This window comes from Mustela lutreola, chromosome 10, assembly GCF_030435805.1.
Source record: "Mustela lutreola isolate mMusLut2 chromosome 10, mMusLut2.pri, whole genome shotgun sequence".
Lineage (NCBI taxonomy): Eukaryota > Metazoa > Chordata > Mammalia > Carnivora > Mustelidae > Mustela > Mustela lutreola.
This window is the reverse complement of record NC_081299.1, coordinates 30,813,792-30,836,829: the sequence shown is the minus strand read 5'-3', so window position 1 is coordinate 30,836,829 and position 23,038 is coordinate 30,813,792. Positions and strand designations below refer to the sequence as shown.

The 23,038-nt window shown below is 39.0% G+C and overlaps 1 protein-coding gene across 2 annotated transcripts in view; it reads right to left on the bottom strand.

The window, feature by feature from the left end:
* Positions 1-23,038, bottom strand: part of ZMPSTE24 (zinc metallopeptidase STE24) — a 42,465-nt gene that overhangs the window by 7,917 nt on the left and 11,510 nt on the right. For both annotated transcript variants that reach the window (XM_059136369.1, XM_059136368.1), the window contains exons 4-8: positions 20,813-20,929; positions 19,907-20,059; positions 18,482-18,623; positions 12,553-12,737; positions 454-558 (exon numbers count right to left, since the gene is read on the bottom strand). In XM_059136369.1, coding sequence (XP_058992352.1) covers positions 454-558; positions 12,553-12,737; positions 18,482-18,623; positions 19,907-20,059; positions 20,813-20,929 — 702 coding nt within the window. The remainder of the gene's footprint in view (positions 1-453; positions 559-12,552; positions 12,738-18,481; positions 18,624-19,906; positions 20,060-20,812; positions 20,930-23,038) is intronic.

The window sequence follows — 23,038 nt, the reverse complement described above, 5'->3', positions numbered from 1 at the left end:
CTCACACGGTCCTTACTGCTTCCACACACTACTCCAAACTCTTTACATGCCTTAGCTCATTTATTCTCACATCAGTCAAGATGTAAGACTGGGACGGAGACAGAGAGAGCTTAAGGAACTTGCCTGAGGTCACAGGTAGTAAGTCAGGGAGCTGTGGGATGAAGCCACCTTTCCACCAGACCACCTCTCCGGCCTGCCATACCTCCCCTTCATTGACTATCATGCCATAAAAAGAGAACTGTCAGGGCGCCTGGGTGGCTCAGTTGGTTAAGCCTCTGCCTTCAGCTCAGGTCATGATCTCAGGGTCCTGGCACTGAGCCCTGCATCGGGCTCTCTGCTCAGCGGAGAGCCTGCTTCCCCCTCTCTCTGCCTGCCTCTCTGACTACTTGTGATCTCTGTCAAATAAATAAATAAAATCTTAAAAAAAAAAAGAGAACTGTCACTACCACTTACCTGGCTGATAATGATATTTTTGACTGTGTGTCCCAACTTCCAGTGCCCCAGTTCATGGCCAAGTACAGCAAGCACCTCCTCATTTTTACATCCTTGTTTCTTATTCTAAATCAAAGAATGCATTGAAAATAAATTAACAACCTTCAAAAAGTTTATGCCTTTTAACCCAGTAAGAGGCCTTCTTAAATTCTAACTAACTTAAGAAAACAATCACACCTTTATGTAAAACTTCTCATCCACTTAGTAAAACATTCTCTGAATCACTCCATGGTAGACACTGGGTTAAACATTGGAGAAAGAATCATGAACAAGACAGATATTCCCTGATTTCATGAAGCTTACAGTCTAATTTGGATTAGGAAAAAAAAAACGCTAAAAGTATAAATATCAATAGACAATATTTAAATAAATCATGACAAAGTTATATGACAGCCATATTGTTTCCAAAATTATGTTCTGACATGGGGAATGGTTTATTAGGTGAAGAAAGCATGATACAAAACCAAAAATAATGATTCCAATTAAAACTAAAAATAATGATTCTAAATGTAAAATAAAAACACAAATACAGAAAACAAGCTGGATGTTTATCAAATGTTAACAGCAGCTTTTTCTATAAGATATAATTATAGTGATGTTTAACTGTTCTGTATCTTTCCTATATTCCAAATTACCTACAAATAAGCACGTATCACTTATGATATCCCCCCCAATACACCATGAATTGCCTTTTAAAAAACTGAGACTTCCAAGTTAAGATGGCAGAAAGAACATTCACAATTCGCAACTAATGTGACTCCTTCCAAAATCCCCAATAAAACTACAGTCAAGGGAACTTTTTAAAAAGATATAAACCCGCATGGAAGGGGAAAACATGAAAGGTGACTACAGCAACATTCTGGAAGCAGGAAAGCATATGGGCTTATGAACAGACTTAGCAGATAAAGAAAGCTGACTCACAAGGCAGCAGTAGACCAAACAGAACCAGCCTGATTTACACCACACAGTATGCAAAGGGCTTGTGAACTAACAATACTAGGTACTTCTGGAACTGGGAGAAAAGGGGAAGGCCCTACAATAAAAATTGGGTTCAAGAGGCTTCAGAAGTGGTTAAAGCTCCAGATTCCTTCTTCAACTCCACACCAAAAGGGAACTGCTCCTCCCTCATTGTGGCAAGAGCCCGAACATTTATTTTCTCTGGACAGGGCTAAAGAAGAGAACCTTTCAAACAAGGGTTGGGGATAGTGGGGGGCTAGAGTGCACTAGCAACAGACTATGTATCTTGTCAGCTGTAGGCAGGGTATGCTGAATACTGACAACCCTCTCTCCTGACCCAGTCTTCTCCCTGCACCTGGCTACCCTCCAGGCAGAAGATCAAAAGAGTACTCCCTGGGAACTCTGACCACTCCACCAGGAAAGGCTGGAGGATAATAACACCAGGTGTTGTACAGCCAAGAAGCCCACCCAGGCCAGCCTATAGCGAAGCCCAAAGTGAACACACCTTATTGACAGGCTCAGAGATTCCAATGAAGTTTTTAATCCCATTCTCCTACTAAGGAGTAGACAACCAAGAATTACTAGATATATGAGGGAAGTTGTTAAGATGGGAGATCCAGAAAAAGAGCAGTATGGAAGAAATAGACATTACATAAGGAGAAAATTTTAATTTTTTCGAAACCCTTCAAGACATATGAAGACTGGGCCAGGAAAGGTGAAAAAAATAAGTACAAAAATTGATAACATTTATTAAACAATAACTACATAGACCCTCTGTGCTAAATACTTAATTATCTCATTTATACACCACAACCGCCATATGACAAAATTCTTATTATTTCCACTTTATGGTTGAGAAAATCTAGGCACTGAGAAGTTAACTAATTTTCCTCTGGCCACACAGCCAAAGTCTGGCATTTGAAGCCAGGCAGTCTGGTGCCAGAGACCTGTGCTTTCAACTTCTACACAACTACGGATGTAAAAGGAAATTATTCAACATTCATTAATCAAATACAGGAATTTTAGTTGACACATGTGTAACCGCTTGCATATTATTACAGTACCGCAAAATAATTAAACATAAATGGCAGATGGTCATATTAATGATGAAATACATTTACTAAGCCACAAAAAATTGTTTATAAACTTCTCAGATTCAATGTAAATAGTGCCAATACACAATGAACAATGTAATCTTTTACACACTCACACATGCACACACATATTCACTCATCAACACAAACATACACACATACCCACCACTAGATGCTAGCTTCTGGCAATGTTAGTAACTATTTAGTCTGAAAAACTCTCAGATATCTAAAAATGCTTATTAACAGGTTACAAATATCTCTTTAAAAATTTTTTTAAAGATTTTATTTACTCATTTATTGGGGAGAAAGAGAGAGAAAGTGTGCACACAAGTTGGGGGGGGGCAGAGGGAAAGGGAGAAACAGGTTCCCAGCTGAGTAGAGAGAGCCCCACATGGGCTCAATCCCAGGACTCTGAGACCATGACCTAGCCAAAATCTGCCACTTAACTGTCTGAGTCACCCAGTAGCCCCATAAATATCCTTTTAGACATATAGTTTAGTTCATTAGAAAGTAAGGGAAAGTCAAAGGTGAGGAGTTGAAATTGAGATCCTTTGCACAAATCCATGAAGAACTACACTCTGAGTCAGATCACGTGAGCTAGAAAAAAATACGGTGGCAAAATCATCCAAATGTGTCAAGTCTTACCTAAAATGGGGGAAAAAAGCACTTCTGATTAAAAATCATGGGGCGCCTGGGTACCTCAGTGGGTTAAAGCCTCTGCCTTTGGCTCAGGTCATGATCCCAGAGTCCTGGGATCGCATCAGGCTCTCTACTCAGCAGGGAGCCTGCTCCCTTCCCCTCTCTCTGCCTGCCTCTCTGCCTACTTGTAATCTCTGTCAAATAAATAAATAAAATATTTTTTTAAAAAAAGCAAAATCAAAATCATGGGTCAACTAGGTGGCTCAGAGGGTTAAGCCTCTGCCTTTGGCTCAGGTCGTGGTCTCAAGGTTCTGGGATAGAGCCCCACATCAGGCTCTCTGCTTGGCAGGGAGCCTGCTTCCCCCTCTCTCTCTACCTGCCTCTCTGCCTACTTGTAATCTCTCTCTCTGTGTCAAATAAATAAATAAAATCTTGAAAAAAATCAAATCAAATCAAAATCAAAATCATGATTGGTATGGTCCAGAAACATCCCAAGGCGACAGATTAAAGTACTTCCGGTTTGGTAGCATTGGGGACAAATGACAGAAGCAAATGCAAATCCTCTAAATGAGGACTGCACCCTAAACTCAGACCCCTCAGGATTCCTAAAGATTAAAATCAGTGACGCATTTTGAGCTCACAATAAAAACTGCCAAAGACTTCAAAAAATGATGGAACAATGAGTAAGAGCAGAAAAAATAAAGAGCATCATTAGCTCCACAGGACTTTAGATAATGGAACTATTAGATACAAAATACTTTTAAAAGCATACTCTACACAAAAGAGATCTAAGAACATGAATAAGAATAGGAGATATCCATAAACAACCAAACTGATTTGAAAAAGAAACAAACAGAGCTTTAAAATTAAAACACAATGGGCTGGTTAAAGAATGGAATAAATATACCCAGAGAAAGAATCAGTGCACTGGAATGTAGAGACCAAAAGAGGGAAAATATAAAAGAGTGATTACCATTTGTGAAAGACAGAATGAGCTATGTGTGTATCATTCATGTAAATGGATATGGATGTAACATTCACCTAACTGGAATTCCAGAAAGAAAGACTGGTGAGAATGGGAAAGAGGCAACACTTGAATGTGTAATTGGCTTAGAATTCTCAAAACTTCAGGAAAGATCTAAGTTGTTCGATATAGGAACAACAATACATCCCAAGTAGGACTGAGATAAAGAAGTCCGTACCTACAGAACATGAAAATCAAAGAGAAATCTTAAGAACAACCACACAGAGCTATAAAGAAATGACATCTGCCCAGAGCAGATGTTTTCAACAGGAACAAAGTAAGCTACAACGTAATGGAATGGCATCCTTTTTTTTTTTTTTTTTTTAATTTATTTGAGAAAGAGAGTGAGCACAAGCAGGGGAAGGCCAGAGAGAAGAGAGAAGTAGACTGATGTGGGGCTCGATCCCAGGACCCTGGGATTATGACCTGAGTTGAAAGCAGATGCTTGGCCAACTGAGCCACGCAGGCGCCCTAGAATGGCACTTTTTTTTTTTTTTTAAAGATTTTTTTTTTTTTTTTTGGTCAGAGAAAGAGCAAGCAAGGGCAGACAGAGTGGCAGACAGAGGCAGAGGGAGAAGCAGGCTCCCTGCCGAGCAAGGAGCCTGATGCGGGACTTGATCCCAGGACGCTGGGATCATGACCTGAGCTGAAGGCAGCCGCTTAACCAACTGAGCCACCCAGGAGTCCCTAGAATGGCATCTTTAAAGTGCTAAGATAACGGGGCACCTGGGTGGCTCAGTTGGTTAAGTGCCCACCTTTAGCTCAAGTCGTGATCTCAGTGTTCTGGATCAAACCCCAGGTGGGGCTCCCTGCTCAGCTGGGAGTCTGCTCCTCCCTCTCCTTTTTCCCCTCCCTCTATTTGTGCTCTCTCTCACTATCTCTCTCTCTCTCTAATAAATAAATACTTAAAAATAAAAATAAAGTGCTAAGATAACTCACTAAGAGAGTCTTGAATTGACATTCAAGAATGAGAATGAAATAAAAACAAAACCCAGAAATGTCCAAATGTCCAAAAACAAAACCCAGAAATGTTTTAGCAACATATACTTCTAGAAAAAGTAAAGTTATGTCTAAAAGGAAGGTGTAAGATGAATAAGGAATGGTAAGCAAAGAAACAGGTAAGCACAGGGATAAGTCTAAATAATGACTGTATAAAATAATAATGCTAATTTGTGGGGTAAAAATTAATCAAAACTAAAACACAAGATGAAAGGAATAATTGGGTTAAAGTGTGTATGGTCCCTGGATTGGTTAGGTAGCAGTGAAGATACTAGATATTTTAAGATTTTAAGTTATATATTTTAAGATATTTAAATTGTAAATTAAGTTAAGCTAAATTTTTAACAGCAGTCATTGAAAGAACAATCATACAACAACCTTCCAACCTGAATAACAACTCAATATAATTTTTTTAAAAACCCTGATACAGCTCTAAAAAAAAAAAGCAGGAAGGTGTACGTGTATATGTTTGGGATTAGGGTGGGGGTATGGAAAGGACAGAAGAAAAGGGCATAAAATAGTATGGTAGAAATAACCCCAAACATATCAGTAATTACAATATATATAAATAAACTAAGATTAAAAAAAAAAAAAAAAGATAGTGACTCTCAGTTTGAATTTAAAAACAACCATAAGGGGTCGCCCGGGTGGCTCAGTCGGTTATGCTTCTGACTTTGGCTCAGGTCATCTCAGGGTCCTGGGATAGATAGAGCCCATGTGGGGCTCCCCAATCAGCAGGGAATCTGCTTGTCCCTCTCCCTCTGCCCTTCCCCACACTCATGCTCTGTCTCTCTGATAAATAAATAAAATCTTCAAAAGATAAATAAATAAAAATAAAAACAACCGTAAAAACAAAACCTACATATATGCTCTGTATATGGCATCTAAGACAGAGGACGGTAAGGTGGGAAGTAAAAGGATGAATGAGATTGTGGTGGATGGCTGTACAACATGACGAATATACTAAAAACCACGGCACTGTACATTTAAAAATAGTAAGTTTTACCTCAATTTTTTTTTTTTAAAGTAAATGGATGACATCTAGCACACTTTAGCCAAAAGAAGATTGGTGTAGCTATATTAACATCAGACAAAATCAACTTAAAAGACGACTCAAGGGGAGCCTGGCTGGCTCAGTTGGTGGAGCATGGGACTCTTGATCTTGGGGTGATAAATTCAAGCCCAATGTTGAGGGTAGAAATTACTTAAAAATAAAATTGTTAAAAAAAAAAAAAAGATGACTTAACAGCATTATTAAAGAAGGTCACTACAGAATGGTCAAAAGTTCAATTTATCAGGAAGATGCATTAATTCTGAATTTATATGTACCTAATACTATTTCTTTGGAATATATCAGTTCTGACAAATCTATTAATAGAGGATGTTAACATACCTCTCTCAATAACTGAAATGTAAAGCAAATAAAGTATCAAAGAGATACAAAGATTGGAACCAAATAATAAACAAGCTGATCTACTGACATACACAGTATATTGCAACAAAGAATTAGAGAATATGCATCCTAGGAAAGTGAAGGCTAAGGGTTTTGAAATAAACAGCAGCTACTTAAAAGCGTACAAAAAAAGTACAAAAAAAACCAGATGAAAATGGAAACTGATTTTGTTTTATACAATTCAGAAAAATGTAACCTAATGGGAACACAAAGGGCCACATTTATTCTACCACTTTCCCCCTCCCTCCCCAATTCCTCTGGGTAGATACATGAGAAAGAGGATAAACAGATTTGTAAGATAGTATTGACATTTATTATCTCTTTTCTTTTCAAATATTAGAATTTAGGTCAGAGCACATCTGGTAGGCGAAGAAAAGAATGAGAAAACTGACCTAGTTCTTTAAAAGGCAGAGAGACACATGTGTACCTGTACCTCCAGGGCTGTTAAGCAAGAGTACCAATTTTAAGCACCAATTAACAGACATCTATTCTAAGGGGGAAACAAAGAGTGAAAATTCACATATGAAGATATTCACAGAATTATTAAGATAATATTAAGATATTCATAATATTATATTAAGATAATATTAAGATATTCACAGAATATTCACAGAATATTTTTAACAGCCAAAAACTGGAAACAATCCATACATCCAGTAGGAGAATGATGAAAAAAATGATAATTTATAAAGATGAGAAATACAGGGATGCCTGAGTGGCTCAGTTGGTTAAGCAGCTGCCTTCGGCTCAGGTCATGATCCCAGCGTCCTGGGATCGAGTCCCACATCGGGCTCCTTGCTCCGCAGGGAGCCTGCTTCTCCCTCTGACTCTGCCTTCCACTGTGTCTGCCTGTGCTCGCTCTCGCTCGCTCTCTCTCTGACAAATAAATAAATCTTTAAAAAAAAAAAAAAAAAAAAAAAAAAAAAAAAAAAAGATGAGAAATACATAGTAAGATACTTATGGTCAGCTGAATTATTCATGTTTTCTAACTTTTCTATTGCTTTCATAATAAGCAAAAATGTGGCTGTTTGGTTTAATAGTAATAATAATGGTAATAGCTCCCATTCCGTAATGGCCTATGTGCAGACACTGGATGTATTAGGCATTTTACATGCAGCTCACTATTCTCCACTACAGTAAGGCAGCTATCAGTAGCCTCACTGTAGATAAGGTAGCGCGGTGCACAGACTGTTTTCACTAGCTGCCAGCTTCCCGATATGAACTATGAATTCTTTCACAGAACCAGCTCTCTGCTAGATAGCACAGGCCTCTGTGTCCTAGCATGAGGCTGGTTTTAGGACACTATTAGAAAGTACACAGAGTCACAAAGATTTGGAATGATGACAGCTTAATAAAAAAGGGTCACTTCCCACACAAAGACGACTTGCTTCCTTGTGATAGATTCTTGGACAAAATTAGATTTCCTTTACTTCCCAAACTAACTTCAAGTAATGGAATAAAGAGAACTATCACACATCTTCTACTTTTCTCTATCACTTTCTTTTTCACAAGATTTACCCACTGACTTGTTTGATCCCAATACCACCAAACTGGGGGAGGGGTGTTATCTTCATTTTAGAGATGAAGAAAAGGAAGCTGACAAATTTAAAATGTCTTGCTTCAGATCATCTTGCTAGTGAGTAGTGGGTAAATCCCGACCCCACATCCCTGGGACCTGTGCCTTTTCTATTACTCTTATTAACTGGGAACACTACACATAACCCTAGTACTTGCTGGGACATACTTCTTTTCTTCCCCAAAAGGGCAGCTTTTCTATAGTTTTATTTTCCCTTTTACTCAAACTACTTTCGAGACAGGTTGCTCCAAACATTGTCTGTCTCCAGAAGGATAAAATGCCAGAGTTAAGTTTTGTCAGCATCTTTTAAAATGTTAATAACCAATACAGAACCATTCACCAAAATGTTACTAGCTCTCTCTGAGAGGAGGGATTTCAGATCACTTAGTTTTCCTTCTTTAGACTTCTGTTAAAAATGAAATGCTGGGACGCTTGGGTGGCTCAGTTGGTTGAGCAGCTGCCTTCGGCTCAGGTCATGATCCCAGTGTCTTGGGATCAAGTCCCACATGGGGCCCCTTGCTCAGTGGGGAACCTGCTTCTCCCTCTGCCTCTGCCTGCCGGTCTGCCTGCCTGTGCTCTCTCTGACAAATAAATAAATAAATAAAATCTTAAAAAAAAAGAAAAAAGAAAAAAAAGAAATGCTTCCTTTTCTCGCCCTCATCCAGATTGAAAACCATCTTTGCAGCCTCCCACCCCACTGCACTGTATACAGTAGGCGTTCAGTAGCAGGTGACTAAACCACTGGTTCCTAAACTTCTGCTACATCTGTGTGCTCTCTGTGTAATTATTTACTCAATAGCTTTCTTTAAACCAATTCACTTTTTTAAAACTTAGCCTTGTCCTAAATGGCCATATTCATGAAATCGCTGTATGCTAGTTCTATCTCTGTCCTAATGTACCTTAATAAATATACAGCTTTTCAAATTTAAAATACTGCTATGCTACCTAAAACAGTGCTATGGCACATGCACTGGAAAGCACTACAGTTAATGAGTGTTGAGTCCAATTTGTTGTTGTTGTTTTTATGGAATTTTTTATTTTAATTCCAGTATAGTTAGCATACAGTGTTATGTTAGTTTGTGTACAAAGTAGTGATTCAACACTTCCATACAACACCGAATACTCACAAGTGTCTCCCTAAATCCCCATCACCTATTTCACCCATCCCCCTGCCCACCTCCCCTCTGGCAACCATGAGTTTGTTCTCTATCGTTAAGAGTTGGCTTCTTGCTTTGCCTTTTTTTTCTCCTTGCTTGTTTGTTTTGTTTGTTAAATGCCACATATGAGCAAAATCATATGCTATTTGTCTTTCTCTGTGTTGAGTCAGTCTTTGACTTCCTTCATTCCCCATAACAGCAATCATCAGGTACTTTAAATCCATTTTTTACCATGAGTCCTGCACTTATTCTGATTCTCACTCTAGTGCAGACCCTCATTATCTTGATTACCTTAATGCAATAGGCCCCTAGAAGTCACCCTGCCTCCAGTCTGCTCATCCTGTATGCTGCCACTAAACGGTAATCTTCCTAAAGCAAGCTTTGGCTCCTACCCAAATCAATCTAACCCTTCCAGGCCACTGGAAACTGCTTGATGTCTTCAGGAAGAATTTTACAAACTGATCCTAGGCTACCTTTCTATCTCCATCTATAAAAATCCACATAATTATTAGTCTTAGGAGAGCTACCATGTTGTTTTGTTTTGTTTTAAATCTCTATAGTTTTATTCATTCCATACCTTCAACCCGAAAAGCCCCATTCCCAGTCAAAATTCTACTTAGGCCAGTATCTTCTCTTTTAAGAAAACTGTCTGTTAGAATTCTCAGTAATTTCTTAACTTCTAAAGGCCACACTATTACAGTCACTTTTACCACACCCTGCTTTCATTTATGGGCTATTTGTATTCATGGCTAGTCTCCCCTACTACAGGTTCTTCAGGGCAGGATATGTCTAATGTATCTTTGTTATGTAACCTATATCTAGATGCTAAAAATTTGTAGTTAATCAATGAAATTAAGCAGGCTTTTCAAGTCAGCAAAATAACTCAAACTCCACTCAAAACACTTCTAAAGACTATCTAATCTTTTGTAGGATTTAAGCCAAAGAATAATGTTCCCCTAGATACTAAAGGTCAGTAATTTCATTACATTGTTTGGGATGGACCACTACCTAACATCATTGTTTGACTATGATGTTATCTGCCCCCATCCCCACACCCCTGAATGTAGTTACCTCTTAAGCAGCCTGACTTGCTCAACTTACATGATTCCGCCGTGCTGCCTCTGGGTTACCCTTTCTGGACTTCAGTTTTCCTACTGATAAGATGACCTTAAGAATCTCTTCCTAGCTTAAAATCCGGATGCTTATTCAGACCAAAGTGACTTTTATTCCATCATCCTAACTGGCAGGATAACCCCACTTCAAAAACAAGCAAAATCAAAGCAGTTAGCCCTCTCCCAATGCTTAATCCCTTCACAGACTCTTGCCTCCTGTACATATTTATGATAGGTTAGGCACTTTACTTGACTATTTTTTTTAGCATCAAAATGGATGTTCAAAAGATAATAATTATTTTCTGGTAGTTAAAATGTATAAAATGGAGTACAAGGTATTTCCCCTATACTGTTTCATTTACCTCCCAACCCTAAAAGGCAGGCATCTATAGCCCAGTATTTCTCAACCAGGAATGACCTTGCCCCACAAACCCTACCCTATCCCCCACCAGGGCCATCAGGCAATGTCTGGAGATATTTTTGGTTATAACAACTGTCAGGGGTAGGGAAGGTTGATACTGGCATGTAGTGGGGAAAGACCAGGGATACTACTATACATCCCTATGATGTACAAGATACCCTCCTACAACAAAAATTACCTGGCCCAAAATGTCAACAGTGCCAAGGTGAGAAACCCCGTTAGTATCACCCTTTAGTTAAGAAATCCAGGGGCACCTGGGTGGCTCAGTGGGTTAAAGCCTCTGCCTTCGGCTCAGATCATGATCCCAGGGCCCTGGGACCGAGCCCCGCATGGGGCTCTCTGCTCATCAGGGAGCCTGCTTTCTCCCCTCTCTCTCTCTGCCTGCCTCTCTGCCTACTTGTGATCTCTCTCTGTCAAATAAATAAATAAAAATCTTTAAAAATAAAATTGTTTAAAAAAAGAAATCCAGGGGCGCCTGAGTGGCTCAGTGGGTTAAGCTGCTGCCTTCGGCTCAGGTCATGATCTCAGGGTCCTGGGATCGAGCCCCACATCGGGCTCTCGGCTCAGCAAAGAGCCTGCTTTCTCCTCTCTCTCTGCCTGCCTCTCTGCCTGCTTGTCATCTCTCTCTGTCAAATAAATAAATAAAATCTTAAAAAAAAAAAAAAAAAAAGAAATCCAGAACAGAGCTTAACCCAGAGTTACATAAACTCAAAATCATCTCTGAATGACACCAAAGCCAATAGCACATTCCCATACATATACAAATACTGGCAGCTGTCTCTGATTAAATCTGGGTTGTTTCTTATCACTATCCCTTCTCCCCCATTTAGTCTTGATACTTGAGATCTTGCTTATCAGCCTCAGCTCACCTCATCCAGGAAAGAAATCAGAAAAAGTTTCTGAGACTTAAGTCAGATTTAAGAAATGTCTTCTCAAAAAAATAAATAAATAAATAAAAGTCTTCTCTTGTGCTCCCACTGCATCCGGGATACACAGCTTCACTGTTACAATTATCATATTGTACTGGGCTTCTTCTCTTTAGACCATAAGCTCCTTGAGAGTGAAGTTTCCCTCTTATTCTTACACTTCCAGTGCCAGGCAAAGTGTCTCAGCACAAAATGTGTTTCATATATATTTGTCAAACAAACAAAAGAAAACTGACCACACACTATACAGTGTACCCAAGGATACACAGCTACTAAATGACAGAACCAGGATTCAAATCCAAGTCTCTCCAGTGCCGAAGCCTATCATTAGCGTGTCTCAATGAGCTAAAAATCAGATGTTTATCTTCTCTTTATCCTGCTTGGGAGAATTCTCTGAACATAAATATATAAGGAATATATATGATATCCCTGTTTTAAAGATAGCTTATAGTCATAAGAATTTTCCTATCTTCTGCTTCCAAGTTTCATGTGTATGTTCTGCAAAAGCTTGCAAGGTAGTTAGCATATAATAATAGTGATAATCTCTCCCAAATACCAGAATTATAAAGGGGCCATGGGATTCTTATCTGACAGTCTCCTTGAATTTACCGCTCACTACATAGAAACTGGTGTTATTTTGAGTTGTCATAGGAACTGTTTAGAAAAACGAAGCCAGGGTCTCTTAGGAAAAGAAGAACTCACTTTAACTTTAGCTTTTATTTCTTCACTGTCCCCTTCTCCATCTTTGCGGGGTTCCATGCCAGACTCCTCCAGGATGTCTTTGTTTAGTACAGAATACTCTTCTAGTAGAGTGTCAAACAAAACTATTCGCTTGTTCTTGAAGAAGCCATAAAAATAAGCATTGCTGTGGGAAGAGCGTTTAGATCCTAAGGAAAAGACAGTTCAAAGCATGGAAAATAATTAAAAAGTTTGGGGTTCTTTGGAGAGACTCCTAGAAATTGCATTACTGGAAAGGACATTAACATTTTCAAACTGTTTAATACCTGAAGAAAACTGTTATCAACATAAATCACCACCTGCAGTGGAGAGCGTCTGCTTCCCTAAAGTTTTGCAAACAAATACTTGTGCTCGTCGCAGCTTTATAGCAATAAGTAAATAAGTCTAAATATCCAATGTAGTGGAATGATTAAATTATGGTAGAGCTATGAAATGGAATTTTAACCAGCCAGAAATAAAGCAATACTTCTGAAGAATCTTAACAAGACAGAAAAAAGCTCACCAATATACTGTGGAGGATATAAAACATATATATACGTAGTTTTATTATTGTCATGGAAAAAAAGTATATGTAAATAGAAAAGCATAAGGCCTATAAAGACATATTTCAAAATAGTTAAGTGTTTACCACTGGCTTCTAGAACTATGGATTTTGTTCCCTCCTTTATACTTTTCAAGGCTTTTAAAAATAAGTATACTTACTTCTATTAGAAAAAGTTAAAGCTATTTTTAAAAAGACTGGGGAAAAAAACATACCTAACAGTATATGACTAACAAGAGCTGAACTGTGGTTAATTTTTTAATTTGCTTCTTTATATTTTTCATTTTCTAAATGTTCTACACTGTGCAGGGACCTGTGTGGTTAAGAGCAGACTTTGGGTTCAAATCTTGGCTCTGCCATGTAGTAGTTGTGTAAATGTAAGAAACTTCCTTAACTTCCTTGATCTTTTTTTACCAGTTTATGACATGAGGCTAATCTCTACCTGACTGAGCTGTATTAAAGATTACATGATAAATTCTAAGCGAATCAATCCATATACTGCCTGATCCACAAATTATTACTATTACTTATATACATTTTTTAAAAGAAATGATAAAACATTTGTTTTTCTTGAGAACTTGAGATATCTCACAGAAAATACATATTCTATATCTACTCATACTTCTAATATAAATTATGGTTAGCAGTAGGTTTAAGATACATATTCTAGATATATAGCAGTATGCTTGAAGTATGTTTAGAATTTAGGAAGGCTTTAATAAGTAGTAGTTTATTTATTTTATTACTATCTCATTTTTTGGTTTCATTGCCTAGAAGAGCCAAACATGTGGTCCAATTCTGACAGTGGTATAGGACCTCAGTATCTGGAGTATCAGGTGTCAGTCAGAGGTCTTACAGTTCTCTCTTATTTCTCTCTTCTCCGATTCTAATTTTTAAGTACAAGTATTTCTTAAAAGCTGCCTTAAGTTATTTATGGAAACAGGCAAACTGTATACTTATAAACAAAATAAAGTTAATGTCTTAATATCTCCCACTGGTCCAAATTTCTCAAAGTGTAGCCCAAGGAATACTTATACGAGAATCATCTAGGGGCACTTGTTAAAAGTAGATACTAAAACACCTGGGAATGGAGCCCAAGATTCTGTCTTTGAACAAACTTAGTCACTAAAGCTTATAGGAGTCCCTGCCCTATACCATAAGCATTTTGTATCACTGTGCTGGCATATAATATATATTCAATGAGCGTTTACAGAACGGGTTGATGAGGTCACTTGAAGTAATATACTTAAGAACTCTGAAAACCAATGTAAGGCATTGCCATCTGTGTCTTTCTGTTTAATGATGTCTTACCTTCACCTCTCAGCAGCACTTGACACAGCTCCCGCCTCGAAAGACTTTCTTCTTCTCCTATCTCGAAAGAAATACCACTTTCTCCTGGACTTCCTACCTCCGTGGTCTCTTCTCCTCAGCCACCATTACTGGCTCTTCCTTTCCTGCTGACTCCAACCTGAAGCTCCTTCTCTTCTCTAAATGCCCCCAACCATGGCATTAAACAGCATCTGTGTCAGATGCTTTCCTATCGATATTCTGGCCCTAACCTCTCCCTAGAACTCCAGGTTCATATATCCAGCTGCCTATCTGCCTTCCCTACATCTCCACAGGGATGTCTGTAATGCAGATTTGTTGTTTATATTCCTGTGTGTGTATGCCTGTGTGTGTGCTTTTCCCCTGCCTAGTGTCAAATTCTCCTTTCAGTGTTCAGAGACTTTCTCACCATGTAAGTGTTGTGGGAGACTCCTGGCACCTGGCCCACGCCCTGGCTCAGTCAATCAGATACATGCACCCACTGGGGACTCTGAAGATTGAGCTAATTACGCAAAGAAGCAGGGCAGTGAGAAATTAATGCCATGGGTGCTAGTGGTAGGATGTTAAGAGAGCAAACTGCCAATTTCGACAGCAGGAGGCAACAGCAGGGTTGTCAGCAGACTGGTTCTACAGTGAGATTCTGAGCTCCTCCTCTCCCTGGGAATAGCCCACTTTCCAAGCTTGTAAACTTAACCTTCCTGATGATTTTGTGAGCTATCAAAGATTGTCTCGATAAGAAATCTTCCTGCTTCACATGGGGGCTTAAGTGGGTAGGAGAAGAATAAATGAAACAAGATGGGATTGGGAGGGAGACAAACCATAAGTGACTCTTAATCTCACAAAACAAACTGAGGGTTGCTGGGGGGAGGGGGGTTGGGAGAAGGGGGGGGTTATGGACATTGGGGAGGGTATGTGCTTTGGTGAGTGCTGTGAAGTGTGTAAACCTGGCGATTCACAGACCTGTACCCCTGGGGATAAAAATATATGTTTATAAAAAATAAAAAATTAAAAAAAAAAAAGAAAGAAATCTTCCTGCTTCGATCAGCCATAGTTGGCTCACTGCTTACTCGGAGTTAACCACTGCTTGAGGAACTCTAATACAGTGTTCAACAGATACCTCAACATGTAACAGAACTTAATCCCCCCACCCCCATACCTGCTCTTCACTCAGTTTTCCCATCTCTGTAAACCACCATTTATCCAGCTGCTCAGGTCAAAAATCTAGGTCATTACCCTTAATGCCTCTGTTTCCCCAATTCCTTCACAGGTAATCTGTGAGTAAATTTCTTCAACTCTCCCTCTGAACCAGATCCCCAGTGCATCTACTTCTCTGCATAGATTACTACTGTAATATCCTAATCTAAGCTGCCTGATCTCTGCCCTGACCATGGCCACAGCCTCCGAACAGCTCGTTGGCTGCCACTCTAGCCCTCCCACTACAATCTCTTCTCCAGAGAGCAACCCATAGTATTTAAAAACTACAAACCAGACCATGTCACTAAAACCTTCAATGGCTCCCTCCCCCCGCCCCCAATTTACAGTAAGACCCAAGCTCTTCTCCTGATTCACCAAGGCCTATGTGGTCTGACTCCTGCCTGTGTCTCACACTTCGTGTCCTCACACCCTCCTGCTGTGCTATAGCCACACTCGGCTTTCTTTTGTTTCCTGCCGACACAAAGCTCTAGAAGGTCTTCTCACTGATCTCAGCATGGATGGCTTCTTCCTTTAGGCGTCAGCTCAAATTCATTTGTTCAGAGAGCTTTTGCCTGATGACCCAATCTAAAGTATCTCTCTACTCAGTCATCCTTGATCACATCACACTAGTTTCATTCTCTGCACAACACTTGCTATCTGATAATTTTTTAGAATATAATGTTGGTTTTTCACAACAATATTCCTATCAACTTACAGATCCATAATGTATGTTGTTATTATTAGTAATAACAATCATTCAAAATATTTCTAAGCATTATTACTATTATTTTAAAAATTACATTACAGACCAGTAAACTCATGTTTAGCAAAGGTAAGCTACCAAAGTCACAACAGGTAACTTGTGATAAAACCAGGATAAAAGCCTATTGACCCCACAGCCTCACCTCTGAAATGCTACCTTCCAACTACTCAATTTTTTTTTTTTTTTTTTTGAAGAAAAAATGAGCTCTGGCCAGTTTTACTAAAGAAAAAGCCTTGTATGACTCACTTTTCACCAGTCTGTCCTGGCATGCTTCTAATGATATGAGAATCACTTAGAGCAATGACAGGCAGGGTGCATACTCCACGGTACTTCCCATTTTCTAAGCCCAATTCAGTAGTACTACTGCCACTGTAGTGATGGACACCAGTTCTGACCAATACGGCATAATATTCTATGTGAGGTTTCCTCAAGGCCGGTGGTTTCACTTTGCCATGTCTGATCATTATCAGAGTCTGCTTGCACCCCAGCACATACTTTCCACTCTTCATATTGATTTGGAGCACAAAGATCAACTCCAGTGGCTTTTTTGTCTTCCTGTCTTAAGTGTGGGCTGGCCCCGAAAGATGGTCAGGGAGCGATGAATAAAAGGCTAAATCCTGATATTCCATAAAGTACCAGCTCATGTTATAATTCTCCATAAAGCCTTCCCTATTTCATCTAAAACCACATGGCACTGACAGTATATATTACACATCTTATCAATTACCTCTATTGTGATATCATTAGCTGTCGTTTCATATTATCTGATTATCCCTTAAGTGATAAGCAACTTAGGTTGCCCCATCAGTAAAAGTCCCTAAAAGACAGTCCTACTGTACTGATTGATATACTTCTAGTTTACTATTAACTAAAAGCAGTGACCTCAGGGCCTAAAAAATAGTAGGAATTGTCATTCTACCATTTCTGCCAGATATGTCCCAACTGTGCCATTAGCTGGGCTGTTACCTCAGAACCACTAGATGTCTGAGACTTCTATACTCTTCTAGTCACTGTTAATTCATTCTTTCCCATTGTGGCCATCTCTATTCTCCCCAATCCCATGATTACTTCTCAGTTTCTACTCCTTCATCCAATACAGCTGTTTCTCTGGTGATATTTTTTTGTTGTTGTTGTTGTTGTTTTTTAGTTTAGAGAGGGGATGGACAAACTATTGTTTGCAGGCCAAATCTACTCTGCCACTTATTTTTATAAATGAAGTTTTATTAGAACACAGCCATGCTCATTTGTTTATGTATTATCTGTGACTGCTTCTGTACTCTAAAGGAAGGGTTGAACAGTTGTGACAGAGACAGACCATGTGGCCCACAAAGTCTAAAGTATTTATAGACTAGACCTTTACAGAAAATGTTTGCCAAAGCACGGGTTAGGGGACGCAAAACTGAAACCTGGAGGGTGAAGGGATTCATTAAAGATTCCACAGGTGCTAAGTGGCAGAGGCAGAACCAGTCTCACGCATTTACGTGGATTTTAATTTATGGATTCTGAAAGTCATGGTATCATACAACAGTTTTACTCTACATCTTTTTGGGCTTGAGACTTTAGTAGTCTTATGTAAGCTAACATATAGCTTAACTCTCAAAAGCAATTATCATAAAAGCAGAAAATAACTGATCTGAAGTCCAATGGTACTACATTTTTGGTAATGTGCAAGTGAAATCAGACGCCTCCAGAACACTGAAAGCTTTGCTGGATGAGACAAAGCCAGTAACATTGGTTTTCTTTATGAGCCCCCAAACTAGTGCTAAATGGAACTTGACTATGCAAAAGTCCAGCTCAATTACCTGAGGGAGCCAGGCAGGTAACGTTAAGTTCATAAATCAGTCCAATATACAAGATATAAGAAGGAGTGAGGAAGGCCTTAGCCAAACAACACTGTAAAGCCAACCAAACACAGCTGTAGGCAACAGCAGGATTGGTATTAGGCTACCAATTTCTATCCCTGAAGTATGCCACCAATTCCTAGAAATCTGGCTTTTTAAAGCCCAAATATAAACCCCTAACAAATCAAATCACTTGAATAAAACTTCCTTACCCCTGGGTAGCCTTACCTTCAACAACGTACACCTTAGTCAAAGGGAAGTCAATACTCTTTGCCATTACTTCAATTTCTTGTTTAAGCTTTCCCTCAGGCAGAGGTGTGAATTTGTCAAATAAAGGGGCAATATAATCAGCATAAATTGTGACAAGCACCTGAAAAATAAATGTCAGAACAACCTATGAATATGTTCTTAAAGAAAAACTGCTATTTATATAGATTATATTAAAACAACTGTGTGATCCAGCCTTGAGAACATGGATCTTTTCTTATTTGCTCTGGTGTTCCCAGCCCCAAATACCAGATAGCAAGTGCTCAAAATCTGTTTGTTAAATCAAATCAAAATGAGTAGTCTCTATGTGGTAATAGCTCAAAAGTCAAATGATCCATTCAAAACTATCTTGGGAATTTCTGACACTTCATAATCCCATCATAACTTAGAATTCTGCCTTTGAGAGTAATCATGAGAGACCTGCAGTCTTTGCTAGAAAATAATTACTAGAGCTTGACTGTGTGCTGTTATTTGGTTGGTCTGCTAAAATTAATTACCTGCAGTGCACAACTATCCATTGTGTTTGAAGCAGCACTTCCTTAAGCATTTCTAGAGCATTTCCTCTGTTCTCTTTCCTCTTACTTCATTTGCCATACACAGATGTGTATAAATCCAACTAGCACCTGTTTTCAGAGCTCAATCCCACCAGTGGAAAGTGAAGCAGTGAGTATCACGGCAATTCAGACTAAAGTAAACCCCATCATCAGGAGCTGAAGAGCTAACAGATGCTATTTTCTGGAGGCTGTGAACAGACCGTTTTCATTGTGTCGTAGTGTGTGTTGTGAAGTGGTTTACAATATGGTAGAGAGAAGAGGCAAAGATGTGAGGAAGGGAAGATGGGGAGTGAGGGGTCAAGGGAGAGAGGGAAGGAGAGAAAGGAGAGAAAGGAAGGGAGAAGAGAACAGAGAAGAAGGGGTAAAGAAGGGAGAAAGGAGGAGAGGAAAGGCAGGGGCAAGAGGGCAGAAAAAAATCAGGTAAGTTTATAGTATCTTTTTCTCATCCCTCTTAAATCTAGTCTCTTCAGAATATCCACAATGTTTAGGCATGGGAGCTCAGTGAAGAGTCATTACACGATCAAACTCAGTCATCCATTCTAGTGACAACTCACAAATGTACAGCCCAAAACTGCCTGAGAACTGGACCATTAACAATAACTAATAACCAGCTTCTAGGATCTGAGTCAGCATAAGAAGAAGAAAATCTACGGTCAGAGTCAGCTCTCCTAGTTCTATACCCAAAAGCAGAAACCAAGAGGGAAATTTATATGACCACTTATTTATATTTCATTTGCTTCCTAAGAACTGTTCACATGCTAATGAAGATTAAATCAGCATTATCTCACCAAGGAAATTTTATAAAAGAAAACAAAACAAACATTTTACTCACCAGAGAAACAACTAATGTGAATAGCCAGGCATATATAAAAAAATAGTCGCCCCCAATTTTAATAATGTAAAGTAGAAGTGAAGACACAGGCAATAAAATGCACTGAGTCACAACAAATTTCTTGACTGCATCTTTCATGAAGAATCCCAAAGTCTGAAAAAAGAAAAGATCACAAGAAACTGAGAAAAGAAAACCTGAAATATAAAGTATATGCAAAGGATACATTATTAAAGCAATTTTAAAAGTTAAAAGGTAGTGAGTCTATATAATAGGACACTAGGGGTAGCCTAAGACCATAAGTAAATGTCTGTCAGAGTTGGGTTTTGGAGGGGAGAAGGAGAGGGGAATGGGTGAGCCTGGTGTTGGGTATCAAGGAGGGCACGTATTGCATGGAGCACTGGGTGTGGTGAATAAACAGTGATCTTGGAACGCTTAAAAAAATAATAAAATTAAGATGTTAAAAAAAAGAAAAGCAAGTGTCTGGCATTTTATAGTTCAAGATACACCATTTCAACATTAGCAGAAAAACACTAGACTTTAGTACTAGAAGAGCTTAGGGCAAGACTTCAAGCTATCATCTTTACCATATTTGCAGTTCCTTTTCCCTCAGTTAATTCTTGCTCCAAATTAGCAAATTATGGGGGCACCTGGGTTGCTCTGGATTTCAGCTCAGGTTATAATCTCAGGGTCATGGGATGGAGTCCCAAGTCGGAATCTGCACCCAGTGATGGGTCTGCTTGGGATTCTCTCTCCCTCCCTCTTCCTCTGCCCCTCCCCCTGCTCTCTCAAATAAATAAATAAATCCTTAAAAAATAAAATAGCAAATTATGTTTAATTATTGCTAGGAGAGGGAAAAATCACAAAGTCTTTATGTTTAAAAGAGAACATATGTGTTCTCTAGTTTACCTGCTGATTGAAACCATGTTTTTCTTCTATCACAAAGGTATTATAAAGACTCCATGGCAAACCAGTCAATGCACTGAAAAGTGTAGCCAACAGGAGAAACACCAAGGACTGAGTGATCTAAACACAGGAAGAAATAAACAGCAGTTTTTATAGTGTAATACTAATTCATTCTTCAAATGAATAATTAGTGAATAAATGAAAAATACATCTCAAGCCATGTGCTTGATTCTATGGGTAATACAAGGTCTGACAACATCATCTCTACTCTCCAAGTTGACTTGTGAGAGAAGGAAGCAATAAAACAATGTCTCTTTTATTATACAGGCACTATGTGAAAGTTACCTAAAGCTACAGAAACAACTAAAAAATGAGAGACAATCACATACACTGGTGAATTCAAGCAAGGCTTACTAGGCTAAGAAGACCCAGGATGCCACTGTGAAGAAAGAAGTAAATTAATGGGACAGGAGAGATAAGGAAAGGAGGAGAAATGTGTTCCAATTTGCAAAATAAGCACTCTATAAGAGGAAGAGGACACGATGACAGGCTTTGGGAAAAGGCCTGGATAAGGCAGAAAAATTTATCCCAGAGCATCAAAAAAAAAGCTGGACTGGGGCAGGGTGGGGTGGGGTGTCCTAAAGTTTTCACAAGAAGCCAAAGACCAATAGAGAAAATTACCGTCAAGAACTACTTCAAGTGCCTTCACGATAGATCCTCAGGAAATCAAAAGCCAAGAACTGCCTCATTTCTCTTTCCAAACTTTTCCTAGGATAGTAGAGGAAATGGGATACTTAGTATGAAGGGAGCTGGGGGAGGGAGAAAGAGGGATGAGATAAATAGAATCCTTGCTCTTTCCCTCTCACCAGATGGTGTAAAATGGAATTCTTTTAAGGTAAATGTGAGTGTACTACACACCACCAAAACACATTTGATTTGGTAACAAAGATGCAGCCAATGTAAGTTTCTAATCAGAGGAAGAAGGGAGAGAGGATGAGAAAGGAAGATTTGTCTGGCTGTAACATGCAGGGTGGTTCATTTCGGCACTGCTCCCAAACAGGTAATGGGGGAAAAAATTCAAAAAGAGATTCTAGGACCTTCCTCAAAACTAATGAATCAGAATTCCATCCCCCAAAAATGCAATCATTATGACTTTATGAATACTTGTTTTCTCACATAACATTTCATAAAAATTTTCCATATCAATATAGTTATTTCTTCCTTATTAACAGCTCTAGAGTATTCCATTGCATAAGTGGACACCTAGGCTACTTCCATGACAGCAGTCATTCTAATACTACAGTGACCACTTTATACATGTGTCTGTGCACTCATTCTTCATGAATTAAAAAAAGTTAAATATCTGGTATCAAACTTTTTGAAGACACTGGTGACACAGCAGTAAAGAAAATATATAGGGTCTCTGTCCCCTTAGAGCTTAAAATTCTTAATAAAAAATAAATAAACAAGGCTTTTACGTATAAATAAAAAATAAGGTAACTGAAGAGAGCGTTGAGTACTTTTATATAGAAAATAACGTGATGTGTGTCACTGAAGAGTGACAGCAGAATTGTTACTCTAGATGGAGTGGTCAGGGAGGGTCTCTCTGAGAAAGAGACATTTAAGAAGAGAAATGCATAAGGAGTCAGTCATGATGTTTACATGAAACCACCTTAAATAATTTCTGAAACAATGGGGTGCCTGGCTGGCTCTATTAGTACTCTCAGGGTTGTGAGTACAAGACCCACACTGGGGGTAGAGATTACTTTAAAAAAATAAAATCTTTACAAATTTCTGAAACAGGGCAGAGAATATGTAAGTAAACCACAATGCCACATAGAACAGACCAGGACAAGAGTCAATGAAGATACAGAGATATCCCAGGAAGAAGAGGACTTCAAAGGATCTGGCTGCTTTAGAAAAAGGTATATGGAAGCGGGACACAGGAGGAGTTGAATTAAACCCAAGATACCTTATACATGTAGAAAAGAGCCATCATTTAAAGTAAATAATCAGGAAAGAGGGAAGAGACTTGGCAATTTCCAAGAAAAAGTCGGGAGACAGTGTCCTATCATCCACCACGGGTGGGGAGTCTCACACTTAATGCTTTGCCCAGTAAATGGAGCTTCTGTAAGACTGGGTAGTCACCTCAACCAGCTCCATGGAGATTCTGAAGTTACACTCTCTGTCCTTGTATGAAGTTATCTCTAAATGATTATGGTACAGAGT